The sequence below is a fragment of the Sus scrofa genome, chromosome 6, assembly GCF_054392235.1.
Source record: "Sus scrofa isolate SSC_HxYL_T2T_F1_AM1 chromosome 6, Sscrofa_HxYL_maternal_Yorkshire_Landrace_v2.0, whole genome shotgun sequence".
NCBI lineage: Eukaryota > Metazoa > Chordata > Mammalia > Artiodactyla > Suidae > Sus > Sus scrofa.
This window is the reverse complement of record NC_139388.1, coordinates 102924288-102952024: the sequence shown is the minus strand read 5'-3', so window position 1 is coordinate 102952024 and position 27737 is coordinate 102924288. Positions and strand designations below refer to the sequence as shown.

Here is a 27737-nt window from a genome sequence, read left to right as displayed (position 1 = left end):
AGTGAAAAAATGTCAGCTTTTAATGTTACTTGAAATTTCAAAATGACATAAAGTAATGAAAACAATTGATCTCTTGAAATGTTTTTTCAAATTATATCTATGCTCCCCCAATTCTAAAATTCCCTCTTTTATAAATTTACTATCTTGGGTGTCTGAAGGGGGGCCAGAGAAGGAAAAATGAAGATGACCTCAAAGGTCAACATGAGACAGCATTTCTATACTGATGGAGGAAACCTGCACTGTTTCCTATTTGGGACAGAAACCTGGGATACAAAGTGCAGCCCTACAGCTAAGGGTTAGTCCATCTTGTCTCAAAGGCTCTGAAGATACATCAGACTCAACAAAGCCTTCTAGTTCCAAACGACGAGAGTCAACCAATGTGTCACAATTACAAATAAAGAGAACATCAAGAAAAAGAGGACAAGAGAAGAAACAATAAACAAGGACATGTATCTTTGTTACTTACAAAACTGAAGGTAAGCAGGAGAGACAGTTAGCCTTGCAGCTGCACCAGCACCAGAAGAAACCCAAAGACACAGAAACCAATGTTCCCATTTGAGCTGTTTTAAATTTCAAAGTGTCTAAAATGTAAAATTTTTAAAGCTGGGAGTTCCCTGGTGGCCTAGAGTTCAAGGATCTGGTGCTGTCACTGCTGTGGCTCAGGTGGTAGTTGTGGCATGGGTTCCATCCCTGGCCTGAGCATTTCCACATACAATGGGCGTGGCCCCCCAAAAGAAGATATATATAGAGAGAGAAAAGTTGGACCCATTTGAAATTTTAAAGATGATTAATTTAATGACTATATAGTCATAGCAAAAGCAATATGAAAAGGGAAGAGGCTCTTTAAAGTGGGCGAAGTCTGGGTTCAAACTTCATGCCCTGCTCCTTGTGAACTATCTGTGTGAACAGGCTCACATACCTGATTGATCTGGCTCCATTTCCTCATCTGTAAAATACTGGTTTGTTGTCAAGACTTAGACCCACAAAGATAACATCTATCACCATATCACAGGGTGTCAGGCAAGGACATCAATGTTCCCTTGCACCCACAGTGCATCTGCTTCTGATCCAGAATCTCAGTGTGGTTTCCCTGTTTTGAAATGCTTTCATTCACTTCATTCAGCCAGTAAGCAGGAAAGTACACACACTGTAAGTGCCAGGCGCTCAACAGGGAACACGGATATAAAAACTAGACAGGAGTTCCTGCTGTGGCTCAGAAGTAATGAACCCGATTAGTATCCATGAGGACACGGGTTCAATCCCTGGCCTTGCTCTGTGGGTTAAGGACCCTGCACTGCTGAGAGCTGTGGTATAGGTCACAGGTGTGGCTCAGATTCTGCATTGCTTGGTGTACACTGTAGGCTGTAGCTCCAATTCAACCCCTAACCTGAGAACTTCCATATGCTTTGGGTGTGGCCCTAAAAAGACAAACAAAACAAAAAAACCTAGACAGAAAGTGTGTGCATGTATCTATGTACATGTGTGTGCGCGTGCATGCATGCATGCACAGAGGCATAAACAGGCTACAAAGACAAACCCGTGGTGTAAGTGTTCATGCACAAAACCTGCTGTCCACTGTACACCTCCAGGTCTGCCCAGGTGGGCAAGAGAAGGCTCCAAAATTAAGCCAGTTCTGGGAGAACACGGAGGAACACCAAGAGGGACAAGGGGCGGGTGAGGGTGTCCAAGCCGAGAATCTCAAAGACAGGGAGTTGAGGAAAACCATGTCACATCAAGGAAATGAGACCTGATGTGTGCGAGCTTCACATAGAAATGGGGCAGGAGGAGACAGGGAGACTGGGACCAACCAGAATCATTCAGCCTCCTCGATCTTAAAGAGCATCATTACTGCATTCTGCCTCTTACCAGGCGAGAGAAACCTCACTGCTATGCTGTAACCAAGATGGCATTTGAGGTTTTCGAAGGAACAGCTTAGTTCAGGTCAATGGTTACTGCCTTTGAGCGAAGATTCCGGGCAGCGTGCATAGTATCCAACTATGTTATAATAAAATATCATGTAAATGATCAATTATCAATGAAAACCATTATTTACTTTTTAAAAAATAGGACAAAAAGGTTAAAAAAAAGTAAAAAATAGGACAGAAGCAAAGATCATGCTGTCTTTTCCAAGGCCAACCACCTCCTGGTGGTTACACAGTATCCCTGGTCTCATTTCACTCCTCTGCCCATACGCTGTGCTCTTGGCTGTCAAAGAGCGTGTGTGTGCAGACTCCTGGTCCCCTCAGGAGCATGACATTCTAACCCAACTGGAGATGATTTTAGTTCTCCCTGTACTAACACCAGAGGCTGCTTTCCTGTCCCCTGAGAACATAGTTCAGCTATGCTACAAGTTCATGCTAATTTCATGCTCACTCAACAAGACTTGGGAATCCACTATTCCTTTTTTTTTTTTCTTTCTTTTTTTTTTTGGCCACACCTGTGGTATGCAAAAGTTCTGGGCCAGGGACTGAACCTGAGCCACTGCAGATAACGCAGACCTGTGCTGCAGACCTGTTGGGTCACAAGAAAACTCCACATAAGTTATTTTTTAAAGCACCATCTATTGTATTAAGAGATACCCATTCAATAAAATTTTGTTTACAATGTATTTATCATAATCTGTGATACATTCTGGTTGAACAACGAGTATTGATAACAATTGTGTAGTTTTGCGGCCAGAGGAAATAAAAATTTTCAATTTTTTACATACATATCTTGGGTGCAGAAAAGTGTGATAAGGTAATCAACAAAAGTTTCCAGCATAAAAATATTTTAGGGTAAAATTTTGTGCAGGAGGTAGAAAGCCATCAAGAAGGAAAAAGAGGAGTTCCCGTTGTGGCGCAGTGGTTAACGAATCCGACTAGGAACCATGAGGTTGCGGGTTCGGTCCCTGCCCTTGCTCAGTGGGTTAACGATCCTGCATTGCCGTGAGCTGTGGTGTAGGTTGCAGACGCGGCTCGGATCCCGCGTTGCTGTGGCTCTGGCGTAGGCCGGTGGCTACGGCTCCGATTCAACCCCTAGCCTGGGAACATCCATATGCCGTGGGAGTGGCCCAAGAAATAGCAACAACAACAAAGACAAAAAAAAAAAAAAAAAAGAAGGAAAAAGAATGTAAAAGTCCCAGTTTAAAAAGTTTATTCTTGAATTTTTGAAAATGGATGATAGTGTGAAGTGCTTAATATTTAGACTCCTTTTTTTTGGGGGGGGGTCTTTTGTCCTTTTAGGGCCTCCCCTGCAACCTATGAAGGTTCCCAGGGGTCTAATCGGAGCTGTAGCTGCCAGCCTACGCCAGAGTCACAGCAATGCCAGATCCAAGCAGGATCTGTGACCTACACCATTGCTCATGGCAATGCCAGATGCTTAACCCACTGAGCAAGGCCAGGGATTAAACCCGAAAACTCATGGTTCCTAGTCAGATTCATTTCCGCTGCACCACGATGGGAACTCCCTAGACTCCATTTTTTAAGCGATAAGAGAGTTTAATCTTTTTTTTTGTTTGTTTATTTGTTTTAGTGCTGCATCCATGGCATGCGGACATTCTCAGGCTAGGGGCTGAATAAGAGCTGCAGCTGCTGGCCTACACCACAACCATGTCAGATCTGAGCCATGTCTGTGACCTGCACCACAGCTCACAGCAATGCCAGATCCTTAAGCCACTGGGTGAGGCCAGGGATTGAACCCACATCCTCATGGATACTTGTCAGGTTCTTAACCCACTGAGCTACAACAGGAATTCCAAGATAGTTTCATCTTGAAAATAACTTCAAACTTTAAAATGTATGACAGGGAGTTCCCCTCATGGCTCAGCAGTTAACGAATCCAACTAGGATCCATGAGGATGCAGGTTCGATCCCTGGCCTCGCTCAGTGGGTTAAGCATCTGGCGTTGCAGTGAGCTGTGGTGTAGGTCAAAGCCGAGGCTCAGATCCCGAGTTGTTGTGGCTGTGGTATACGCCAGCAGCTATAGTTCTGATTCGACCCCTAGCCTGGGAGCTTCCATATGCCCTGGAAAGCAAAACAAAAAAAGTATGAGAGACAGTTTTTGAAATTACTTTAAGGGGTATCCCATAATCAAGTCTGAAAACCACTGCCCTCACCTTTCACCTGTCACATCTACTCTGGTCTCTCCTCATCCTAATCAGGTTTACAAATCTGAGCCACTTCAACCTTCCTAAAGCACCTCTCTCAGTACACCCCCTGCCCTTCCCCCTCCTCCCTGAACGAGGTGCAGCTCTCCCGCTAGTCCAAGTCCCCCCATGCCCACCCCCACCTCGTCCCTCCCCAGGTCAGGGCCCGAGCTGGGCTCCATCCCGCCAGGTGCCCCACTCAATCTGCGCCATGTCTGCCCCATTTATCCTCGCCCCAGTTTAAACTGACCTGCTGAGAAATACCGTCCAGGAACTATCTCCTTCACTTTCAATTAAGATCCCTCCCTCCTCCTACCGATCCCCCAGACTTGGGGGCCTCCAGCAATAAATTTGCAGAGGACAAAGCTTGTCTTGCCCATCTCTGTATTACTTGAACAAACACACACAAAAGGAGGTCCAGGGCTCCTCCAGCAGAACGCCTGTCCACCAACCTTTGTTGAGGGCAGTGCACAGAGACTGCCAAGCAGACAAGGGTCTTTTAAAATGCTTCCTCCTCCCCTAACAATCGCATGACATTAGCATATCAATACTCTTGAGAAGTAAAACACCAAAGAGAACGGATTGATTTGTACAACCTAACTTTCACCACGCTTGATCAGAACTTCCTTCTATTCCTTACATGTCATCTAGAGAATCTTCTAAAACACGAAAAAGCTGACATTTGGTCCTCCAACTTCTTCCTCAGTAATGCCAAGGCCACAATAAACTTGCCCCCGCTTCCCTTTTTTTCTTTTTTGGCCACCCCATGGCATATGGAGTTCCCAGGCCAGGGATCAGATCACAGCTGCAACCTATGCCAATGCTGGACATTTTATTTTATTAAAAAAAAATTTTTTTTTTTTGGTCTTTTGTCTTTTTAAGCCTGTACCTGCAGCATGTGGAGGTTCCCAGGCTAGGGGTCTAATTGGAGCTGTTGCTGCTGGCCGGAGCCACAGCAATGCCAGATTCGAGCCTACACCACAGCTCACAGCAACACCGGATACTTAACCCACTGAGCAAGGCCAGGGATCGAACCTGCAACCAGTCAGATTCGTTTCCACTGCGCCACAATGGGAACTCCAGTGCTGGATCTTTTAATCCACTGTGCCCAGCGCAGCAGAGATGCTGCTGATCCTGCTGTGCCACAGTGGGAACTCCCCAATTTTTGTTTGTTTCCCAAGTCTTTTGTATCTTAGAAAATGAAAGATAATGAGACCATACCAATTTACTCATGTTTTAGAAGAGTTACCTTACCATGTGGGGCTTTAAATGATATTTTAACAAACCAACCAAAAGCGAGGAAAGGTGAGCTCCTTGTAAAGCAGAAAGCCAGTGAGGAAATGTAACTGATTGGGGTAAGAATCAACACACACTAATACTAAGGGGTAAATGTTGGGGAATGGGATAGTTCCCTTACTAACAAAAAATGGAAAAAAAGAACCTTTAAGTGCAGAAATCTGGCAAACATCACACCTTAACCAGGCATTCCTGCATGCTCGCAGGAACACACACACAGAAAGCATAACCTGAATTAAATCATGAGGAAACACACAAAACCAAATTGACTCTTCAAAACTACCCGTATCATGAAGGATAAAGGCTGACAACTTGTTCCAAACTGAAGAGACATGACAACTAAAGGCAATGCAGGAGCTTCGATTGGCAAGATAGTTGCTATCAAGGACATTATTGGAAAACTGGCGAAATTTTGAAAATGAAGGACATACTACATAACTGATTTGTATCGATGTTACATTTTCTGTCTATAATTGTATAGAGATAAATAGAGCAAACTGGCAAAAAATTAACAATGTTGAATGTGAGGTGAAGAGTTTTGGGAATTAATTATAACAGCAGTGCAAATTTTGTGTAAGAATGAAAGTTTTCAAATAAGTTTAATTTAAAAATAAATTATTTCATTGTTTAACTGCAAGTTAGAGTCATGGCCAGAAAAATCAAGATTTGTCCCAGCAAGTATATACGAACTGGGCTCCCATCTATGGGTAAAGAATAAAAACATTTCGGATCTTGGACTTACAGTATAGTGCAGGGTCAGCAAACTGTGTTTCACCAGTAGGTAAAACTGCCCCCTCCAAGTCTGTTTTCGTAAATAAAGTGTTATTGGAAGACAGCTATGCACTCTCATTTCTGTACCATCTACAGCTGCTTTCATCTGTGGCCCACAAAATCTAACATGTTTACTATCTGCCCTTTTACAGAAACTTTCAACCCCTGGTCTAGTGATGTAGCAGAAACACAGTAAGTCATTGCTTGGGGGAAAAATTAATAGAAAAATATAAATAACAATTGTGAAGAACCATATAATGTTATAAATATATATATACGTATGTATATCCTCAAGTAACAGATATGTCAAGTTTTAATTTGTACTTTGTGACAATATAATGCTTATCAGAAATCTTTTTAGGGCCGCACCTGCAGCCTATCGAAGTTCCCAGGCTAGGGGTCAAATCAGAGCTGCAGGGCCGGCCTACACCACAGCCACACCACGTCAGATCTGAACCGCATCTGCAACCTATACCACAACAACACCAGATGCCTAACCCAGTGAGCAAGGCCGGGGATTGAACAGCATCCTCCCAGAGGCTATGTCAGGTCCTTAACCCACTGAGCCACAACGAGAACTCCTCTTATCAGAAATCTTTTCTTTTCTTCAAATAGAAATATTAAAAGTTTACAAAATTCTTAGAAATTTTCACTAAGAAGTATATTATCCTACAGTATATTCAATTTCATAGTTGAATTTAAGCAGGAATAATCTGCTAAAGTTTACTCTCTATGAATATTTCAAAAAACATTTCCCTAAAGTATATATGCTCATAAAAGAGGCAGGGGTGTGTTTACCTACTTTCAAATCAGGTCCCAAGACCTTGTTTTCTGAACAGCCTCTGGGGGTCAGAGGTCCCTCTCAGAGTGCCTTCCCTGGGTCTCCCACACATTAACGATGTGGTGTCTGTTCCTCCAGTGGGCACTTTCCCGGTGGTCCGAGAAACCCAATTACTGTGGTCAGTAATCCTTTTTCCTATAGGTAATCCAAACATAAAATCTGAGCTAATACAGGTCCAATCCCCAACAGATGAAGTACTGAATGTGTCTCAAGTCTTGACATTATTTCTACCAAAAACTTGACAGATTTAAACATAAAAATAATTTAAATCAAATCTGACTCTGAACGCAATTTCAAAGCACTATGGATATTTAACTATAAATTCAGCAGTAAGATTCTGGTCTGATCACTTCAGTCATCAGACAGCAAGAGGATCAGACACACCAGACCCCAGTGATGTTCCCGACCACTTTTACTCCAACGACTGGCTCCCTTGTAGGTGAGCATTTTCAAATACAAAGGAAAAGGGTCTATTTTCTTTCTAACATTCCCATGACAGGAGCCACTCTGAACAAAGAGGATTTTATCCGCCAAGTACTTGGAACATGCCGTTACCTTCATATCTTCCAGGATCTTTAGGTTAAATGACCTAAAGAAGTGATAAATGACAGGAAGCCGTAACTGGAAGGAAGGCAGGAGGGTACAGTAATAAAGAGTGACGAAATAAACACCGTGTCAGAAAGGTCTAAATGTCACCTAACCTTCAAGCGGGGGACTGAGCAAATTATTTAACTGTTTAGCTAAGCCTCAACAGGTCACTTTTGTAAATTTGTGGGACTACATGCCTCACAGGGGACTAAATACGGTTACAATGCACAATATGAAGATAAGTGGTCATTTAAAAAATGAACAAAATCCAGAAATTTCTCCCCCCTCCCGTTTGTAGCAAGTTAAAGACCTGATGATATTTAGGAAAAGAACATTAAAACTTACAAGGTCTGAATTGTATTCTGCCTCTGCCATCAAGGCATCTTTATCTGTGAGACCCTGGGCCCAAACTTTCTCATGCTTCAAATGAAAAGGATGAATAGATACTCTGTTCCCGTGCTCCGGATTTCTGCAGCTCTGGAACCAGTGGCTCACTGGAGGCGCCACCCAAATTCTGAAAGTCTATGTCATCCTCTGGATGACAGAGGAAACTAACTTAAAATATAAAATTCAATTTTTGTTTACCAATATTCTTTGGTTACCATAAAGGCTGATCACAACAAAAACAAGCAGGATGTTGCTCCTCTTAATCTGGTGACCAAAATTAAGATGGAAGTGCACTTAGTACAAATAGGCTTCTCTACAGCAGGACAAGCAAGGAAAATGCCTCGAAAATTTAAACTTCCAAAACTCAGCATACCTTACCAAAATCTTAGCTGGGCTTCAAGTGTCCAAAGTCTATGCCTTGTGAAATAACTACCGTTAAAATAAGGGACAGGTGGGATGTCTGTAAAGTACTCTGGCTGCCCCCTCCCGGCCCCCCCACCAAAGGTCGGATGTTACAGAGGGGGAAGGGAAGGCTGAGGCTGTGTGGTGGGGATATGTGCTTTTGCGTATTTTTTAAATCTCCCATTAAAAAAAAGGAACGGTATTTATTTTTAAAAGAATCAATGTAATTCGTTGTATTAAAAAACTAAAAACTAAAAAAAAAAAAAAAAAAAAAAGGGAGTTCCCGTCATGGCACAGTGGAAATGAATCCAACTAGGAACTGTGAGGTTGCAGGTTCCATCCCTGGCCTCACTCAGTGGGTTAAGGATCTGGCGTTGCCGTGAGCTGTGGTGTAGGTCGCAGATGTGGCTTGGATCTGATGTTGCTGTGGTTGTGGTGTAGGCTGGCAGCTGTAGCTCCAGTTGGACCCTTAGCCTGGGAACCTCCATATGCCCTGGGTGCAGCCCTCAAAAGCAAACAACAACAACAACAACAAAAAACCCTAAAAAAGAAAGAAAATCATAAATGTGGAAAAAGCAACTGGACAAAATCCAACATTCAGTCCTAAGTTCAAAAAAAGGTCTCAGTGAATGCAGGAAGCTCTCTTAACCTGCCAAAGGGCACCTGTGAAAAAATAATACCTTAAACATCAAAACCCACAACTTCTGCTCTTCAAAACACACTGTTAGGACAATGAAAAGAAAGTCAAAGAACGTAAAATACTACTTTGCAAATCATGCATCTGAGAAAGGACCTGTATCTGGAATATACAGAGAACTCTCAAAACTTAGTAAGGAAACAAGTAACCCAATATGGGCAAAAGATTCTAACACTTCACCGGCAACAGTAAATGATGAGCACATAAAAAGACAAGCACCATCAGGAGTTCCCGTCGTGGCGCAGTGGTTAACGAATCCGACTAGGAACCATGAGGTTGCGGGTTCGATCCCTGCCCTTGCTCAGTGGGTTAACGATCCGGCGTTGCCGTGAGCTGTGGTGTAGGTTGCAGACGCGGCTCGGATCTCGCGTTGCTGTGGCTCTGGCGTAGGCCGGTGGCTACAGCTCCGATTCAACCTCCATATGCCGCCTGGGAACCTCCATATGCCGCGGGAGCGGCCCAAGAAATAGCAACAACAAGAAATAGCAACAACAACAAAAAGACAAAAGACAAAAAAAAAAAAAAAAAAAAAAAAAAAAGACAAGCACCATCAGACTTTAAGGAAATGTAGGTTCAAACTACAATGAAAAACATCTTAACAGACAAGCTAAAATGAAGACCGCCCACCCAGTGTTGGCAAGGGTGTGGGCACCCAGACTGGCACACACACTGGCGGGGGAGGAGGAACAGCCACTTTGGAAGTTTCTTAAAAAGTTAAAACAGCCAAACCACTCCTCGGAATATATGCAAGAGAAAGAACATAGACACACGAAGACTTGCACCTAAATGCTACAGCAGGTTTAAAAAGCCAAAAACAGAAAACTATCTCAAAGCCCAGCAACATTTTAAAGACAGAAAACACCTGAGAAAAGTGAAGTAACTTGCTTAAGATGATATAGTGAATAAATGGCAGGGCCAGAACCTGAATCTAAAGGTTTACCAGACCCAGTGCTGTTTCCCTGCACAAAACTATGCTGGGATTTACTCCTAACTGCAGCATGGTGAGTGAGTGTTCAAACACTAACAAACCTGGTACCAATGAGGCAGAAGATGAGTCTGTGCCCCAGTCAAGGGAGAAAGGGAGCTAAGAAGATGGATTTAAAAGGGGAGTCAAGGGATGGCGAGGGGAGGGGAGGGCAGGAGGGGAGGGGAGGGCAGGAAGGGAGGGGAGGGGAGGGCAGGAAGGGAGGGGAGGAGAGGAGGGGAGGGGAGGAGGAGGCGGGACCTAGGGTGATTGTGCAAAAAGTCCCATCTTAGAAGCTGCAGGGAGGAGGGCCATTTAACCACCTTAACCCGAGGTCCACAGGTGCGCCACCCACTCTTCTTCCCAAAACATTAAATCAGGTTTACTTTCAGATCCAAGTCAAAAGCCAAACAACACCCTAATTCAAGTGTAGGAACTGTCATCCTTATCATGCAGATGATGGCAAAAATTCTTTGTCATTGAGAGAAAAATCCAAAATTCTAAAATATAAGGCAAACACAGGGGTGAAGTAACAATAGTTTAATAAATATAAATCCTTTGGGGTTTTTTGTATTTTTAGGGCCGCTCCCATGGCATATGGAGGTTCCCAGGCTAGGGGTTGAATCGGAGCTGTAGCTGCCAGCCTATACCACAGCCACAGCAATGCGGAATCTGAGATGGGTCTGTGACCTACCAAAGCCGGATCCTTTAACCCACTGATCAAGGCCAGGGATTGAACCTGCATCCTCATGGATGCTAGCCAAATTCGTTTCCACTGAGCTGTGAGGGGAACTCCAAATTGTTTTGATGAGTGGAGAAATGAGCTGAAAGGACCAGAAATAAACCAGTGGCCAACAGATGTGGCCGATAAATGAACTTCACCAAACGAGGGCTTGCCCTCTATCACTGGCAGAAGGAAAAACAACAACCTGTGCATTTGGGGGTTTATTTTCCCCCCAGTCATGCAGCTACAAGCCCTAGCAGCTGATGCAAATATTTACAGAAAACAAAGTATATTCTCCCTTTTTCTTTTTTAAAGAAATCCCGTATGGGGATTTGTGAACCGAGGTATCGTTAACTGATTCTATACACACATGGGAAGCACTAAAACCACTTAAGCACCTTTTCTAAGATACCAACTACATTATCGCTAAATAAAGATTTCTTGTGTCCAGTCTTGTTGGCGGCCATCGAGAGGCGCTACAAGTCCCATGACTTGCCCTCCCAACTCCCCACGCACCAACACTCCAAGGGTTTCCGATGACACAGCCCCAGTGTTTCATGTCTCACTTCCCTGGATGGCAGGACTCTGAGAAACTTACAAACATGGTTTTCGAAGGCAGCCGAGGGCCCAGAGGCTCTCTGTAAGGACAGCAGTCTAGGCAGTTACATCCAATTAGTTCTGGATCCATCCTTAACTCACTACTTCAACACTGCCCTCAAACTCAGTATCGTGTAGAAGGGTCCCAAACTAAGAGGAAAAGTCCTGTGTGGTGGCGCATTCTATACCAGCTCCCAAGGCCCTTCCAGGGCATGCTGGTCACAGCTGACAGCAAAGTCAACACACACTAGAGCAGCTGCACACGCCCCAGCCCCACTGGAATCCCCTCCCGCAGCTTAGACCACAGCTCGGCAGCACGTGGGATTAATGGGCACCAGGCCGCCAGGCACACAGGACAGAGAGCACTGCACCAGCCAGGGCCACTCCACACTGTGAACTGGGCGACGTAAGAAAATACAACACTTAGGATCAGGAGGCCTAGCTTAAAATTCTGGCTAGTTCTTAGCAGTCTGTTGCCTAAGAGACCATTTTAGTCCCTCTGTGTGTCAGGCTGACGTTAATATCGGAGGTCCAGCTTCTCCACCTGACATGGCTCCTGGGAAGAACAATCCCTAAATGAAAGCAACGGAAACGTATGAAAACTAGGGGAAACCCTGAAAACTATGGTAAACCTACGAAAACTACCAAAGAAGTGTTTACGGCATCTATCTTTTCAGATAATCTTCAAATTATTATTTTTTCTTTTTAGGGCCGCACCCGTGGCATATAAAAGTTCCCAGGCTAAGGGTCGAATTGGAGCTGTAGCTGCTGGCCTACACCACAGGTCACAGCAACACCAAATCCTTAACCCACTGAGCAAGGCCAGGGATCGAACCTGTGTCCTCCTGGATACTAGTTGGATTCATTTCTGCCATGCCACAATGGGGACTCCTCAAAAAGTTAAATTTTAAATCAAACCCCTTCCATGCAATTCTTTTTATCAGCATTACCTTGTTAAATCTTACTTAAGCCCCATCTCAATGTATTCTAGAAATCTAGCAACTCAGATGTACATCAAGATGGCGTCCTTGAAAAACTGACAGCAGAAATCTAAATGAGAGCCTGTCGGTAACACTTCGGGCCTCCCATGGTCCCAGGAGCGGGCAGGGTTCCCCAAGCTCTGGAGTCACTCTGCTGAGATGGTGTGTCACCCGCCAGCTTTCACTCAGAAGTGCACCGTGTGTTTCTTCAGTGTTGGAAGGATCACTTTCTACCAAGAGGAGTGTACAGTTTTTCAGTGCATTATTCTCCTGCGCTTGATTTGAACAGTGCCTTACGACTGGGTCACTTACCTTTACGACCTGTGGAGAAGTACACATAAGGCACCACTTTTCACACTTTGGGGTTTTGTTCCTTTTTCTCCAAGAGTATCTGTCAAGTTCATCTCTGACCAACCCTTTTCTACCCACGTTTCTACTCACTCTGCACAGAGACTTAGGGGCTTAAACCCGACAAATGACCTGAGACCCTGATCAAGGTCTGGCAAGAACCCCCTTTTCCAGATCTAGGCCCACCCAGTCCTCCCTGGCCCCCAGCTGCTCAGCACTTGCACAAGGGTATTTACTCTCTTTTCAGTCTTAGTCCAAGTTCTGCATTTAGAAAAGGCAACCGAGATTCTGGAGCTTGAGCAGAAACAAGCTTTCTTGGCCTCCACCAGCTCGGCCAACACAGTGCAGTTGTGAGGGCAGCCCAGCCCACTCTCCCTAACATCCCAATGTCCCAGCTTCTCTTCTGGCTCTGGGTGTGACATATGACGAGCTTCCCATTTCCCTCCCTTCCCACCTCGCCTGGACCGAATGTCCCCCTCACCCATCCCAACATGACAGATGCCAACTGCTCCTTCAATTGGCCATATATTCGAAGATCCCCTGCTCCTGAACATCTTGGGTAATGTTATCACCTGTAAAAACTGTAGCAGCTTAGAAAAGTAAGCAATGATTCTAACCAACTACAAATATGCAAATAAATTATCTGTTCCTTCAAATGTCTCACGCTTTATCCTGAGTTAAAACACACCGGACAACACTGTAAATCAGCTACAAATGCATTAATACACCCACACACAACACCCCACTGGGTACTAATAGGACCTTAAAGAAGTTAACTGCGGAGTTCCCATTGTGGTGCAGTAGAAACAATCCAATTAGGAACCATGAGATTGCGGGTTCGATCCTTGGCCTCGCTCAGTGGGTTAAGGATCCAGTGTTGCCGTGAGTTGTGGTGTAGGTCGAAGACACGGCTCAGATCTGGCATGGCTGTGGCTATGGCCAGCAGCTGTACCTCCGATTAGACCCCTAGCCTGGGAACTTCCTTATGTGGAGGATATGGCCCTAAAAAGCGAAAAAAAAAAGGGGGGGGGGACAACAAACAAGCAATAGTCACCATCTACCAGCCACTATTCTAAGTGTTTTATATGCATTTATTTGTGCAAGGCTCTAAACAACCCTAGACTGTGGGTAATAGTAATTACACTAATCTAAAAACGGCAACATAAGGGCACAGGGAAGTTCAGTGAGTTGCCCGAGTCTGTCCAAAGGGGCGACATGAAGACTGGAGGAAAGCAGTCTGGCCTCTGAGCCGTCTAACAACTACTGTGCGAGCATGCCCCCACACCCTCATTATCACACTTGTATTAAAACTGCGTGTAAACCACTAGAGGGCATGGATTGTGACCATCCTGCCCACTGGTAGATCCTCAGTACCAAGCAGAACTCTGGAGGGTCATGAATAAATCATGGTTGAGTTCTTCACAGGTATGGCTTCTCTTCTAGGTTGCGTTCCCTAAGGGTCAAGGGCACAACTAACAGGACAGCTCACTTTTTAACCTTGACGAATGCATGGCACCTAAGTGGTAAGAAATGAGTGACAGCCCTTAACACCTGCTGAAGGAATGTGTTTTCTATTTACAAAACCTTGAACCTGAATATAAGCATGAGACGCCCCTGCCTCATCAGAGCCACGTCTTCAAGCCTAACTGTGCAAAAAACCAATAGCTACCTTAACATTTTAAGGTCACTAGGAGGGAGACAAGTGTCCTAGGGTAAAACATCACAGGAAATGTAAAAGTTGTCTTTAACTACCTGAGCGCTGCTCCCTTAAAAGAGCTCGTTACTTAAAAAAAAAAAAGTAAACTTATATTTTGCCAAAAATAAGTTTACATATGGTTCACTCACTTAAAAAAAAATACTCTTTTTAAGGAATCCTTCTAAAGAGTAAATCGCCCTCACTTCACTCAAAACACCCAGTCTTTAAAAATTGAGCTTATTTGTGGCAAGGGACACATTACACAATGCAAAAAAAGATTAACTACACGGCATTTAAAAGAGCTATTTCAAAGTGCAGCCACCTCTGTATTACTTACATCGACAGTAGCCACAGTAAATCTCAGCTCTGCCCGAACACACCACAAATTCTACCGCGGTTATCTCTGCAACTCAAGGACAATTTCCAAATTATTCTGTGTTCTCAGAAGAGCACACACGAAATGAACAAGTCCTTTCTGACGCTACTCTGGAAATGTCAAACTTTGTTTTGTTTTCCTTTCAGCCAAAGAATCGACTGTGAAAACTTGAGCATCTCCAAGAAAGCAGACATCTGAGTGTTCAAGAAGGCCTGGCGCCGTGCGAACCGCGCACCCTAGGAACGCGGCGGGGAAAGCGGCCCCTCCCGCCAGGCCACACCTTCCACCTTCCCGGCCCCCGGACCCCGGCGCCGGGAGACTGCGGGTCTCCGGCGTGCGGTGCCGCTCCGCGCGGGAGGCGCCCAGACCCTGTCCACGGTCCCAGCCCTCTGGCCCGGGAGGGGCCGCGGAGGCTCCCGGGCGCCCGCCTGCCCCGGCTTCCGCCCGCCGGTGCTCCCGCCCGGCCGCCGAGCCGCCCCCTCCGAGCCGGGCCGGGGACCGAGGGCCGGGGGCCGGGCGTCCCCACAGCCGCCGCCGCGCCGGGATCGGCCTCTGGACCCCACCGCCCGCCAGCCCCCCGCCCCGAGGCCGGCGCGCACTCACATCCGTCCGCGTCCTCCTGCAGGTCCTCCTGGAGCAGCGACAGGTCTGCGCCGAGGGAAAGAAGAAAGCCGTCAGCCCGCCGCCCGCCGCCCCCGGCCCGCGCCCCCCGCCCGCCGCCCCGCCGCGGGGCCCGTACCCGCCATCTTGCGGCGCCCCCTCCTCCGCCGTCGCCCGGGGACCGGGGCTACAGCGCGGCGCGCGCGGCGGCCGGTGGACGCGCGCGGGAGGCGGTGCCGCGGGGGCGCGCGGGGCGGGCCGAGCGCGGCGGGCGGACCCGGCCGCCCCTGCCCGCGCGCCGGCCCGCCTCCCGCCTGGCTCGCTCCCGGCCGCCCCGCCGGCGCGCTCTCGGCTCGGCCCGCCGCGGTACCGCGTGCGGTCGGGCGTCGTTGCCGCCGCCGGGGGCCCGCGCCGAGTGCTGGGCCGGGCGACCGGGGCGGGCGGGGCCTCGCGCCGCACGCTTTGTTGGGTCACGGCGCCGCCAGTTCGGTCGGCGGGGCTCAGCCCGGCCGCCACTCTATACACACACAGACACACACACACACACACCCCGCCCTGGCGGCTGCGCGCGCGGCCTCTGCTCCGGCCGAGACCGGGGCACTTCGGAGCCGGGAAGCGCGAACAAAGCCGCCGAGGGCCAGGCGCGGCGGGGCGGCTGGGCTCAGGCCGGTTCCGCCCCCTGGGCGGCGGGCGCGCGCGGGGCGGAAGTAAGGGCGATCCCCGACCTGGGGTTACTAGGATGAATGAGGGACAGCTGGGTCCGAGCGTAGGGTCCCTGACCTCCGCCGGTGCAGGAGGAAAGGCTTCTTTCTAGCTGTAGCTTTTATCCTGAAAGTGTTGAAACAATTTTGGTGGTATATGAGGTGCTGGAGTGAAACCTGTATCACAGGTTTTATTTTCCCTTGTTTTTACATGAGTTAAATGACGAGTACGACCTCTTCCACTCGAGGCCTCGGAAAGGCTCAGCTCCTGAGTGGGGAACAAAACAATGAGGCATCCTTACAGTTTTCGGAACAGGCCAGTTTAAAGTGATGCCACGTTGGGGGTCTGGACTCCTGGGGAGCAGAGAGAATTCCAAATGGTCTGCACTGTGGCCTTAACCAAGGGCACTATTACATTTAATGCCGTTAAAGACCCTCTGAAATTCATGATTCTGTGTAATAAAGTGGATTCTACTAGCTGTTCCAAAAACTTGCCTCGCAGATGCTACAAGATGGAATGCATGTTGCATAGTATATGTTAAGTTTCTGGGAGTAATAATAACTGGAATAGCACCTACGAGTCTAGTTGTGTGTCTTATTTTCTCAAATACAGAGTAATTAAAACTAAGAGCCAAACTGTCACGACCCATTTCTTCCCTGAGAGAAGGCCCTTCCCTGAATTCAGGTGACACTAATTCTCAAAATGACAAGGAGTTAGAAATTCACAGGCTATCAATTGACTCAGCCTGTAAGCATTTTGCCCAATGACACCTACCACTTTAACAATTCCGGGTGGAGGGGGGCAGGCACAGGATTTGGCTCTTTACACGAAGCGGTGATCTCCTTGCAACAACACAAGATCCAGGTCGCCAACTATGCTTCAGCTCCTGGACACACAAAAATAAGGAAACTATCTGGATGGTCTACCCAGTAAAGGCAGACTTCTAATTCTCAATGATTGTGCTGAAGTAGAGGTTACATACCCAGTGTTAGCCAGGGATGCAGAACGGCTAACCCTGCTTTTGCCTCACTGTGTTTTATCTCACTTTCTCTGCATTGGCAGCAGGGAGGAAGGTGTGTAATTTTGTCCATATTGTTCAGGAGCTGTGCATCTAGTTATCATCTTACCTGCACCACATGTTACAGCTGGTCCCTGGAGGCAGCTTGGTTTTCAGACATTTCAATGGGGCATCCTTACAGTTTTCGGCATAGGCACGATTTTTACATTTGATTTTTGTTCACTCTCTAGTCCTTTCTCAGAGATACAAGAAATGTTTTTTAAACCAGTATTTACTCTCTAAAAGGCACTGTTTCCTCCTCATAAAAAAAATGATATTTGAGGTGTTCCTGTCATGGCGCAGCGGAAGCAAATCCGACTAGCAACCATGAGGTTGTGGGTTCAATTCCTGGCCTTGCTCAGTGGGTTAAGGATCCAGCACTGCCGTGAGCTGGGGTGTAGGTTGCAGACACGGCTTGGATCCTGCGTTGCTGTGGCTGTGGCCTAGGCCAGCAGCTGTAGCACCAATTAGACCCCTAGCTTGGGAACCTCCATATGTCGTGGGTGCAGCCCTAAAAAGCAAAATAATAATAATAATAATGATATTTGAGGAGTTCCCATAGTGGTTCAGCGGTAATGAACCCGACTAGTATCCATGAGGATGTGGGTTCTGTTCCTGGCCTTACTCAGGGGGGTAAAGGATCCAGTGTTGCCGTGAGCTGTGGTGTAGGTCACAGAGGGGTTTTGGATCCTGAGTTGCTGTGGCTGTGATGTAGACTGGGAACATCCATGTGCCATGGCTGCGGCCCTAAAAAGAAAAAAAAAAAAAAAGATATTTGAACCAAGAATAGCAATTATTATTCTACACATTCCTACCCCATTGGCACTTTTAATGTAGCCTATGGATGCCAGTTGTGCTGTTAGTGGTCAGAGCACAACCCCCCTTCCCCACAATCTGCCACTGAAATCTGTAAACTAGAGGGAATGCCATGAGTCACTGCTTTAAAAAGTATCATCCAACTATGTGGTACGAAGGCCTGAGTTTTTCAGAATAAATCCTCTTTCAACTGATAGTGAAAACTTTTATTAGTAGCCAAGGAGCCTCGGAAATGGTTGAATTTGGCTCTTCAAACACCAACAAACATAATAAGTATCACGGGGAAAGTATTGCTAATAAACAAACAAAAAAAAAAAACCCAACTGACATCGCCTGATGCAATGTCATTTATTAATTTTTGTATTGGTCATTGAACTGTTTACTTTTTTCTTCAATGAACATTCCTGAAACTGAAAGTATACAAAAAGTGGGTCTATTAGTTATTCTTTGAATAATAATAAAAAAATCAATCTGAAAATGGAGACATACATAAAAATGCTTTTTAAAACAATTTTTCTTTGGTCTTTTTTTTAGGGCCCCACCCATGGCATATGGAGTTGCCAGGCTAGGGGTCCAATCGGAACTGTAGCTGCCAGCCTACACCACAGCCACAGCAACGCCAGATCCCAGCCTCCTCTGCGGCCTACACCACAGCCCTCGGCAATGCAGCATCCTTAACCCACTGAGGGAGGCCAGGGATTGAACTCACGTCCTCAGGGATGCCAGTCAGGTTCGTTAACCACTGAGACATGAGGGGAACTCCTAAAACAAATTTTTAACCTTTTTTTCCATTCATCTCTGTGGAGTTTTTTAGCCAGGTTGATGAAATGTCCCTCACAAACTGCCACTCCCCAGTAAAACAAATATTTTCTTTTTTTTATTAGTTGCCAATCTCTTACCTAAAGCCTCCTGTACATATTTTGATAAGTTGTATGAAGGTAAATATTTCTGCGAAATTTTTATCTTTCCTTTCTATGCTTCCTTTAGTCCCCTTTAAAGCTCCTTGTCAAGACAACATTCCAAAATGAGAAATCTTAGACTCTCCTAGAGATTTTATAGTTTGCTTTCAAAGATACTAGATCTCTTTTGATTCACATCAACTAAAGATGCATTTTCCTCACAGTACCCTAGAAAAAACAGGAAAAAGGGAAGAAAGAGAAAAGGAGGAGGAAAGGGAGGGAGGGATGGAGGGAGAATGAATGGATGGAGAGAGAAAATAGCTCCAGAACCGAGCTCTGTCCAGGATTCTTTCAGGCTGTCCTTTCTCCGTTTACAGGAGTTGTAATAAATGCAACAGAATTTCAGCTCTGTCTACAGTCACCAAGGCTGCGAGTTTCTTAGCACAGCCATTCTGAGCAGAACAGTGCAACCTAGAACCACGGCGGCTGTAAACCAAGTATAAAAGAAAGTAAACCCGCTGTTTCTTTGCCATCATGTTAAGGACTCCAGTGCTTTTCACAGTGCTCCAGAGTAGTAGAAAAGAATTCTGCACTGAAGAATTTTATAGTTACTTCAGCCAGGGTAGGGCATCCATCCAATTTGTTCCATGCATCTTAATTTCATTGGGAAAATCAAGATGTGAACATAGTTTAATCCATAGGGAACGTAATGGATTATAATGGCAGTGTTGGTTTTCTTTATGCCTTTCTCTCCAAATGCAGAGTATCAGTTCAAAGCCATGTGGAAGATTTTGCCCCAATGTCTGGAGGAGTACGTGCTGAGATGTTTATTATTCTGAATCTCACTGGATGAGTCAAGTTGCACCGGGAAAGAACCATAAGCAAACCACGTATTCAAACCCAGATAAGCTCAGTGATTGAACTATGCCTTGATTCTTGACTTTTCTCCCTATGGCTGCCTTCTGGCTCTGATTCAGAAGTAAGAGCATGCACTCCCAACTTCATAGCTGTGTAACTCTCCTTAAAAAAAAAACAAAAAACAACAACAACAAAAAACCTGCCTCTGTTCCTGGTCATTGATGCCTCCGTTTGGTGTAAAAAAAAAAAAAAAAAAAAAAAAAAAATTAGCACCATGACACAGTATAACTCATACAAAAGATAGCTAATCCATTTTTTAAGCATTTTATTTTGAAATAATTACAGATTCACAGGAAGTTGTGAAAAATGTACAGGAAGGTCCTGTGGACCCTTCCCCCAGCTCCCCCCCAATGGTAGGTAATATGGTATGTTTTGAAACATTTTTGAGATGTATGTACCAGGCATTAAGTGTTTTTGTGTAAGTTTATTTAATCCTTAAAACAGTTCTGTGAAGTAGCTATTGATATTTACATTTTTAAAATAAAGGAAACCAAAGCTCAAAGAGGTTAAATTTTTTTTTTCTTTTTTCTTTTTTTTGGTCCTTTTTAGGGCCGCACCCACAGTATAGGGAGGTTCCCAAGCTAGGGGTCTAATCAGAGCTGCAGCCCCGCCGGCCCATGCCACAGCCACAGCAATGTGGGTTCTGAGCTGCGGCTGCAACCTACACCACAGCTCACGCTCACGGCAGTGCCAGATCCTTAACCCACTGAGGGAGGCCAGGGATTGGACCCACAACCTCATGGTTCCTAGTTGGATTCATTTCTGCTGTGCCACGACGGGAACTCCCTCAACGAGGTTAAAATTTTTACAAAAGTCAGAGAGTAAATAGGGTAGTTGGTATTCAAACGTTGGAATCCTGATTCTAAATGATGCTAATAGGACATGTATATCATCACATTCAGGACTTTTCCATCAAAATCATCTCTCAGCCAATTTCTTGGGCATCGGAAAAGACTGTTCTTTTCCATGTAGAGTCTTGGTACCTCTAAATGCCAGCGAGGTTGTCTCTCCATTCCCTACTGAATTTGACCACTGAGATGTTCTGAGAATCACCCTTTCACCCTGTTCTCACCTAATAACAAGGCATTAACCACTTTAAAACCATACCAGTAACTTTCTGACTAGTCTTTCTCAATGCAGTCTGGGCAAGGATGCAAAAATTACCTTTCTTGTATAACATTTTGCTAGCATGAATCCTGTGAAAATCCTAGCCTGTGCCTTGATGTTGTCTTTCCACCAGAGGCCCCACCCTTCCTGAGAGATGTTTATGGCCATTTCCCTTTTCTGTTTTAAGCCAAATTGTCCTGGGTTAGGACAATCTTGAACTCAGCTTCCAACTCACTTCTCCCTCAAACCATGTTCTTAGTTTTTCTGTGTGTGATTTTGTTTTTGCTGCTGCTGGCGGTGGAGGATGGAGAGGGTCTACGTTTTTGTAACATTATTTTTTTTATTTTTCCAGTGATGAAAATATACCTTCTTGTGTTCCTGCCATGACACAGTGGGTTAAGGATCCAAATGCAGTGGCTTGGGTTGCTGTGGAGGAGTGGGTTTGATCCCTGGCCCAGTGCAGTGGGTTAGACGATCCAGGGTTGCCAAAGCTGTGGCTCGGATTCAATCCCTGGCTCAGAAAGTTCCATTTGCTGTAGCTGTAAGAGAAAAAGAAAAGAGTTCTTGGAAAATCCAAAAAAAGTAAAATACAAAACTTCCCCCAAATCTCCCAATTCAGAGATTCTACCAAAGAACCTTAGTGCACCTGGACTCCTTTTTTAAGCTTTCAAAGTCCCACATTAAAAAAATTTAGGGAGTTCCAGTGGTGGTTCAGCGGAAACAAACCTGACTAGCATCCATGAGGACCCAGGTTTGATCCTGGCCTTGCTCAGTGGGTTAAGGATCTGGTGTTGCCGTGAGCTGTGGTGTAGGTCACAGATGCGGCTTGGATCCCACATTGCTGTGGCTGTGGTGTGGGCCAGCAGCTGTAGCTCTGATTGGACCTCTAGCCTGGGAACTTCCATATGCCTTAGGTATGGCCCTAAAAAGACCAAAAAAAAAAAAAAAAAAAAAAAAAAATTTAAACATCCATCCCAAAATGTGAGTCACTGGTCTGTAGGACAATCACAGAGCTGTGCCACTGTCACCAAATCTGCCTTGAGGACACAGGCATCGCCCCCATGAAGAGTCACCTACCCCACACTGCTAGCCCGAGGCAACTACCAATCTGCCTCCTGTCTGGATGGTCTACATCAACAGATTCACGCAATATGTGAACTGGCTTCTTTCACTTAGCATGATGCTTCCAAATTTCACCTATGACGTAGCATGGATTAGTATGTCACATCTTTTTACTGATGAATAATACTGCATTGTATATTTACATATTTTATTTATCCACTCATCAGTTGATGGACATTTGGGTTTTTTTCCACTTTTTAGCTGTTATGAATAATGCAACCATAAACATTCACATACAAGTTTTTGTGTACATGTATGCTTTCAGTTCTCTTGGGTACAGACCTAGAAGTGGAATGGCTGGATCACACACTAACTTCATCTTTACTATTTTGAGGAATTAGCAACTACTGTCCAAAGCAGCCACACCATTTCATATTCCCAACGGTAATGTGTGAGAGGTCCAGTTTCTCCACATCCTGCTACATAAAATGTACTTCTTTCACAGTAAAGCTGTCCTTATTCACAAAAGATGTGATTGTTTGGGTGAAAATACAGGAATCTGCAAAAAAACTATGAAAATTAAGTAGTAGGGAGTTCCAGGAGTTCCCGTTGTGGTGCAGTGGTTAACGAATCCAACTAGGAACCATGGGGTTGTGGGTTCGATCTCTGGCCTTGCTTGGTGGGTTTAGGATCTGGCGTGGCCGTGAGCTGTGGTGTAAGTCACAGATGCAGCTTGGATCCCCCATTGCTGTGGCTCTGGCGTGGGCCGGTGGCTACAGCTCCGATTCGACCCCTAGCCTGGAAACCTCCATATGCCGCGAGGGAGTGGCCCTAGAAAAGGCAAGAAGACAGAAAAAAAAAAAAAAAAAGAAAAGAAAAGAAAAGAAATAGGGAGTTGCTATTGTGTGTGGCTCAGCGGAAACAAATTCTCCTAGTATCCCTGAGGATGCGGGTTTGATCCCTGGTCTCCATCAGTGGGTCGGGGATCTGGCATTGCCATGAGCTGTGGTGAAGGTCGAGGATGAGGCTCGGATCCCCCACATTGCTGTGGCTGTGGCGTAGGCTGGTAGTTGTAGCTCTGATTGGACTCCTAGCTGGGAACTTCCATATGCCCAAGGTGCAGCCCTAAAAAGCAGAAAAAAAAAAAAAAAGCAAATTAAGAAGTAAGTTTAGCAAAGTCACTGTACACAAGGTCAATTCTCTAATCATAAGTCAGTATCCAAAAACTACTATACACAGAATTTTAAGATTTGATGCCATTTGTAATAGCATTTAAAAATGTATACTAGAAATGAATCTAAGGAAATATAAGCAAGAACATTATATAGAAAGCTAGTAAAAGTATTGAGATAAATTAATTTATTAAATTATTTAAAAAGTATAAGGCCACAGATTAGAAGATTGAATTTAGTAAAGATGTGAATTGTCTTTCAAACTGATTTATAGATTCAATTCCTTCTCAATCAAAACTGGAGTAATTTTTTTGGTGTGAATAGATATTAAAAACCTGATTCTAAATGTCTGAAAAGGGCCAAGGCAAAAATGGCCACTAATTTTGAAGAACACCAACAGAATGGGAAATAATTTCCTCTACTGACATCCAGACTTACATCAAAGCTACAATAATTAAGAGAGCATGATGTTATGGAGTTCCCGTTGTGGCTCAGTAGCTTAAGGACCCAACTTTGTCTCTGTGAGGATGTGGGTTCAATACTTGGCCTGACTCAGTGGGTTAAGGATTCAGTGTTGCCATGAGTTGCAGCATGTGTTGCAGATGTAGGTCAGATCCAGTGTTGCTGTGGCTGTGGTGTAGGCCATTAGCTGCAGCTCTGATTCAGCCCCTGGCCCAGGAACTTCCATCTGTTGTAGGTGTGGCTGTAAAAAGAAAAAAAAAAGTGAATATAAACAGACTGATAAAAAAAAAAAGAAGAGTCCAGAAACAGATCTACACATATGAGAGTGCCTGGTTCATGATAACAGTGGCAATGTAGTAAACAAAGACCAAAGCAGCAGTGCAGAGCTGTGAGAGAAAGCTGATGCTGGGTCAGCTGGGATGCGTGGGCCGGGCAGGGGGGACCTGATCCCTACCTCACTCCATATACAAAAATCAATTCCAGAAGGGTTGAGATAACAAATATTAAGTGTAAAACAATAAAACTTCAAAAGATAACACAGGAGAATGTCGTTCTGGTCTTGGGATAGGAAATGATTTCTTAAACAGGCAATAACACTGACCATGCAGGAAAAAGATAAATTAGGCCATCTTAGATGTTCTGCTACTCAAAGACACTATTAAGAGCTAAAACACAAGCTATAAGTGGAAGATCACTGCAACACATATAACTGAAAAGAGTTTATCTTCAGAATAGTCAAAGAACTATAAATCATGAAGAAAAGGACAGACAATCCAACAGGAACATGGCCCTCATATGAACATGCAGCTCATAAAAGAGCATTCCATGGGAGTTCCCTGGTGGTCTAGTGGTTAGAATTAAGCACTCTCACTGCGGTGGCCAGGGTTAATTCCTGGTCTCAGAACTGAAATCCACATCCAGCCACAGCACACTGGGGCCAAAAAACCCAAACCAAACCAAAACAAAAAAAGGACATACAAATGGCAAACAAACATATGAAAAGGGGCTCAGTCTTCTCATCGGGGAAATTTAAGTTAAAACCATGATAAGATACCATAAAACAGCCCTCAGAAGAGCAAACATTGTAAGAGATGATACCAAGTACTGTTGAGGATGCAGAGTCTATCCTTTTCTATTGACGCTGTAACACATCCCTAACACTTTAGTGGTTTAACCAACTCAAAGCTATTATCTCAGAGTTCAGTGGGTCTAACTGGGCTTATTAAGGGGTCACAGGGATGCACTGCTTTCTGGAGGAGAGTTCATTTCCTTGCCTTTTTGGCTTTTAGAGACCCTCATGCTCCTCGGCTCTTGGCTGCCTTTCATCTTCAAGGCTGGCAAAGTTGCATCTCTGACCATCCCTCTTCCTTTCTCTTCCACATTTAAGGACTTGTGATGACAAGGGCCCATACGGGTCATCCAGGATGATCAGTAATTTAATCACAGCTGCAAAGTCCCTTTGCCACATTAAGGTAACCTATTCCCAGGTTCTAGGAATAAGCACACAGACATATTTGGGGGCGGGGGGATGTGGGAATTATTCTGCTTACCACGTAGAGCACCATAACTTTTATACAATGCTCTTGGGACTATAAATTGGTACAACCACTTTAGAAAATATCTGGCAATATTTACTAAAACCAAACACATGCAGAACCTACATAATCCAGCAATTCCACTCCAAAAGATGTCCACATGGTTATTTGTAACAAAGCCCCAAACTAGAAAAAACACAAGTGTCCATCAACATTTAGAATGGGTAAATAAAACTGGTATATTCATGTTATGGAATATGTATAGCAATGAAGACTGAACCACTGCTACATGCTATAAAATCAACGCCTTGCATGGACGTCCTGTTAATTACAAGAAGCCAAATGCTGCAGAATACTTTCCATGTGATCCCACTTACTCAAAATTTTTAAATGGGCAAAACTAATCTTTGGTGTTAGAGTCAGCTTACAGGCTACCTTTGTGGGAGTGCACGATGATTGTAAAAGGACTTGCGCTGGGCTTCTCAGTGTGGGTAAAATTCTTCCGGAGTGGAGGCTGCCTGTAAATGAACCCTCTGTAATAATTCTTCAGCCTATGTCTTATGATTGGGGCAATTTTTTCTGTATGCATGTTTTGCCTTATAAGTTTATTAAGCACTCAAACAATGTGAATATACTGAATACTACAGAAATGTACATTTAAAAATGGTTAGGATGGTAAATTTAATGCTATGTCTTTTCCCGTCACAATTTAAAAAAATGTATTAAGAAAAAAAAATTGCCTCTTCCAGAAAAATCTGGGTGACGAAAATCTAACGCAGCACCTAAGGATTTTAAACAGTATGAATTTTTCTCTGTATCATCTTTAGGAAGAAATTAATGAAGAGGAGGAAGAGAGGGAGAAGGGAGGGGAGAGGCAGGGAGGAGGAGAAGGAAGAGGAAAAGAAAATGCTTACCCGACTTAATTTGATTATTGAATACTACTCTTTGTTTCTGAGGAAGAGTGTTCCCCAGGTAGGTTAGAGGCACCGAATCCTTGGATTCCTCCCTCCTCTTTGGATCTTTGGCTCTCCTTCCAGCAGCCGCCCCTTAAGGATGCTCGGGCCCTCCTACAGCACCCCCCCCAACACACACACCCGCCCCCGCGTCCCTGGGGTGAGTGTCCCCCAGCCTGAAACTGGAGGGAGAAGGAAGCGCAGTCGCCGCCATCCAGAGGCCAGAGCTCCGCGTCCTGGGTCTGCGGATGCGGAGCAGTCACCTCACCTCTTTCTGATGCGGTTTCCAGGTCTGCGAAGTGGAAATCGCGGTGGGGGGTGGGGGGAGTGCCTTTCTCGACGGCTGTTGCGAGGGTCAAAGGAGTTCATACGTGTAGTGCGGTCACCAAGGCTGGCGCGTGGTGAGACGCACTAGGGAGTCGGTGGAGAACCGCCCGGAGACCCTCTACTCTGCACCCCTGTGCATCCCAATCATCCCGCGTGTGGGGCGCAGCGTTGGTGCCTTGGCTGGATTCTTAGCGGCCACTGCACCTGGGCAAGTGGATGGGACAGCCCCCCACCTAACTGTGCTCCGGAGGGACCCGACGCCCCCTGCCCACACAGCGCCCTCTTCCATCCTTCTGAGTTTGGGAAATAACGCGCGTATTAGGAACTTAACGCCGCCGACTCCATCCTCGAGCTGTTTAACTTCCGCAGATTTCGGCCTCGGAGGGGGTGGGGCAGGCGGACACCGCTCGCTGACGTCATTTCCGGCATCCCTTGGCTGGCGCTGCAGGGGGACCACGTGTGCGTCCTGGTTTGATCCGGTCCTGACAGTGTGACAAAGTCGTTGGTAGGAATAACCGGGACATGGATTTGTTATTATTCTCTGAAGATGCCCTTTCGGATACAATTGAGCAGTCTAAATATAACTTGGAGGGAAATCTCCTTATGTGTTTCCTATGTTGAATTCTGTTAACGTGCTATGTAGAATAGTTCTGCGTCCAGAACAGCCAAGTGCCCCATCAAATCATCCTCTCTTTCCCATTTTACACTGTGAAGCCCATGGATGTTATCGCTGCTGTTAATGGAAAGAGCCTTGTGAGGTCCAAGGGTAGGTGCTATCCCTATTTACCAATGGTGGGCTCAACGCTTAGACCCGTAGATACTTAGGTTAGGCTGTGTGGGTGTCTGTGGCAGAGTCAGGGCTGAAACCCAGGCCTTCTAGGCTTCAGATTCCCAACCCTTTTGACTCTGTCAGAAGCTTTAAAATTGGTACAAACATGGAGTTACCACTGCACCTCAGTTGAAAGGAATCTGACTAGTATCTATGAGGATGCAGGCTCAATCCCTGGCCTCGCTCAGTGGGTTAAGGAGCCAGCGTTGCTGTGGTATAGGCCAGCAGCTACAGTTCCAATTCCACCCCTAGCCTGGGAACCTTCATATACCACAGGTGTGGTCCTGAAGAAAAAAAAAGTTGGTGCAAACATTTGAAAGAAGGTACATAGGCAACATTGAGAAAAGCGGGGCTTTGTAATTTTGAATTTGAACAGTTGTCATAATTTTTAATTTACGTTCCTTCTATGTTTCCTGTACATGGACCCATTTGTACACATTTTTTTAGCATTTTTTTCACTTTTATTTTACATAAACATTTCCACCTGGTGTATCTTTGTGCAAAT

General features: G+C 45.4%; 1 protein-coding gene and 1 long non-coding RNA gene across 17 annotated transcripts in view; both read right to left on the bottom strand.

Annotated features, from left to right (window-relative positions):
* Positions 1-16070, bottom strand: part of PPP4R1 (protein phosphatase 4 regulatory subunit 1) — a 77405-nt gene extending 61335 nt beyond the window's left edge. For 4 of the 13 annotated variants that reach the window (XR_014807541.1, XR_014807543.1, XM_021096061.2 and 1 more), the window contains exons 1-3: positions 15533-15562; positions 15397-15441; positions 14755-14820 (exon numbers count right to left, since the gene is read on the bottom strand). Coding sequence is in view for 2 of the 13 variants with exons in the window: in XM_021096058.2 (XP_020951717.1) it covers positions 15397-15441; positions 15533-15539 (52 nt within the window). In the remaining 11 variants the exon portion in view is untranslated. Of the gene's footprint in view, positions 1-14754; positions 14821-15396; positions 15442-15532; positions 15563-15942 lie in introns of those variants that run through there. The other 9 variants (XR_014807542.1, XM_084964072.1, XM_084964073.1 and 6 more) reach the window with 3 other exon arrangements.
* Positions 16071-16869: 799 nt separating this feature from the next.
* On the bottom strand, positions 16870-26774 carry LOC106510665 (uncharacterized). 4 transcript variants are annotated; one of them, XR_014807583.1, is made up of 3 exons: positions 26345-26774; positions 21259-21431; positions 16870-16981 (listed from the first exon to the last, which is right to left on the bottom strand). It is a non-coding gene; the product is annotated as an uncharacterized LOC106510665 (long non-coding RNA). The 4 variants fall into 4 exon arrangements; XR_014807582.1 differs by lacking the exon at positions 16870-16981 and adding an exon at positions 22297-22513 and having other exon boundaries at positions 21152-21431; XR_002345002.2 differs by lacking the exon at positions 16870-16981 and having other exon boundaries at positions 20034-21431; positions 26038-26774.
* Positions 26775-27737: the final 963 nt, after the last annotated feature.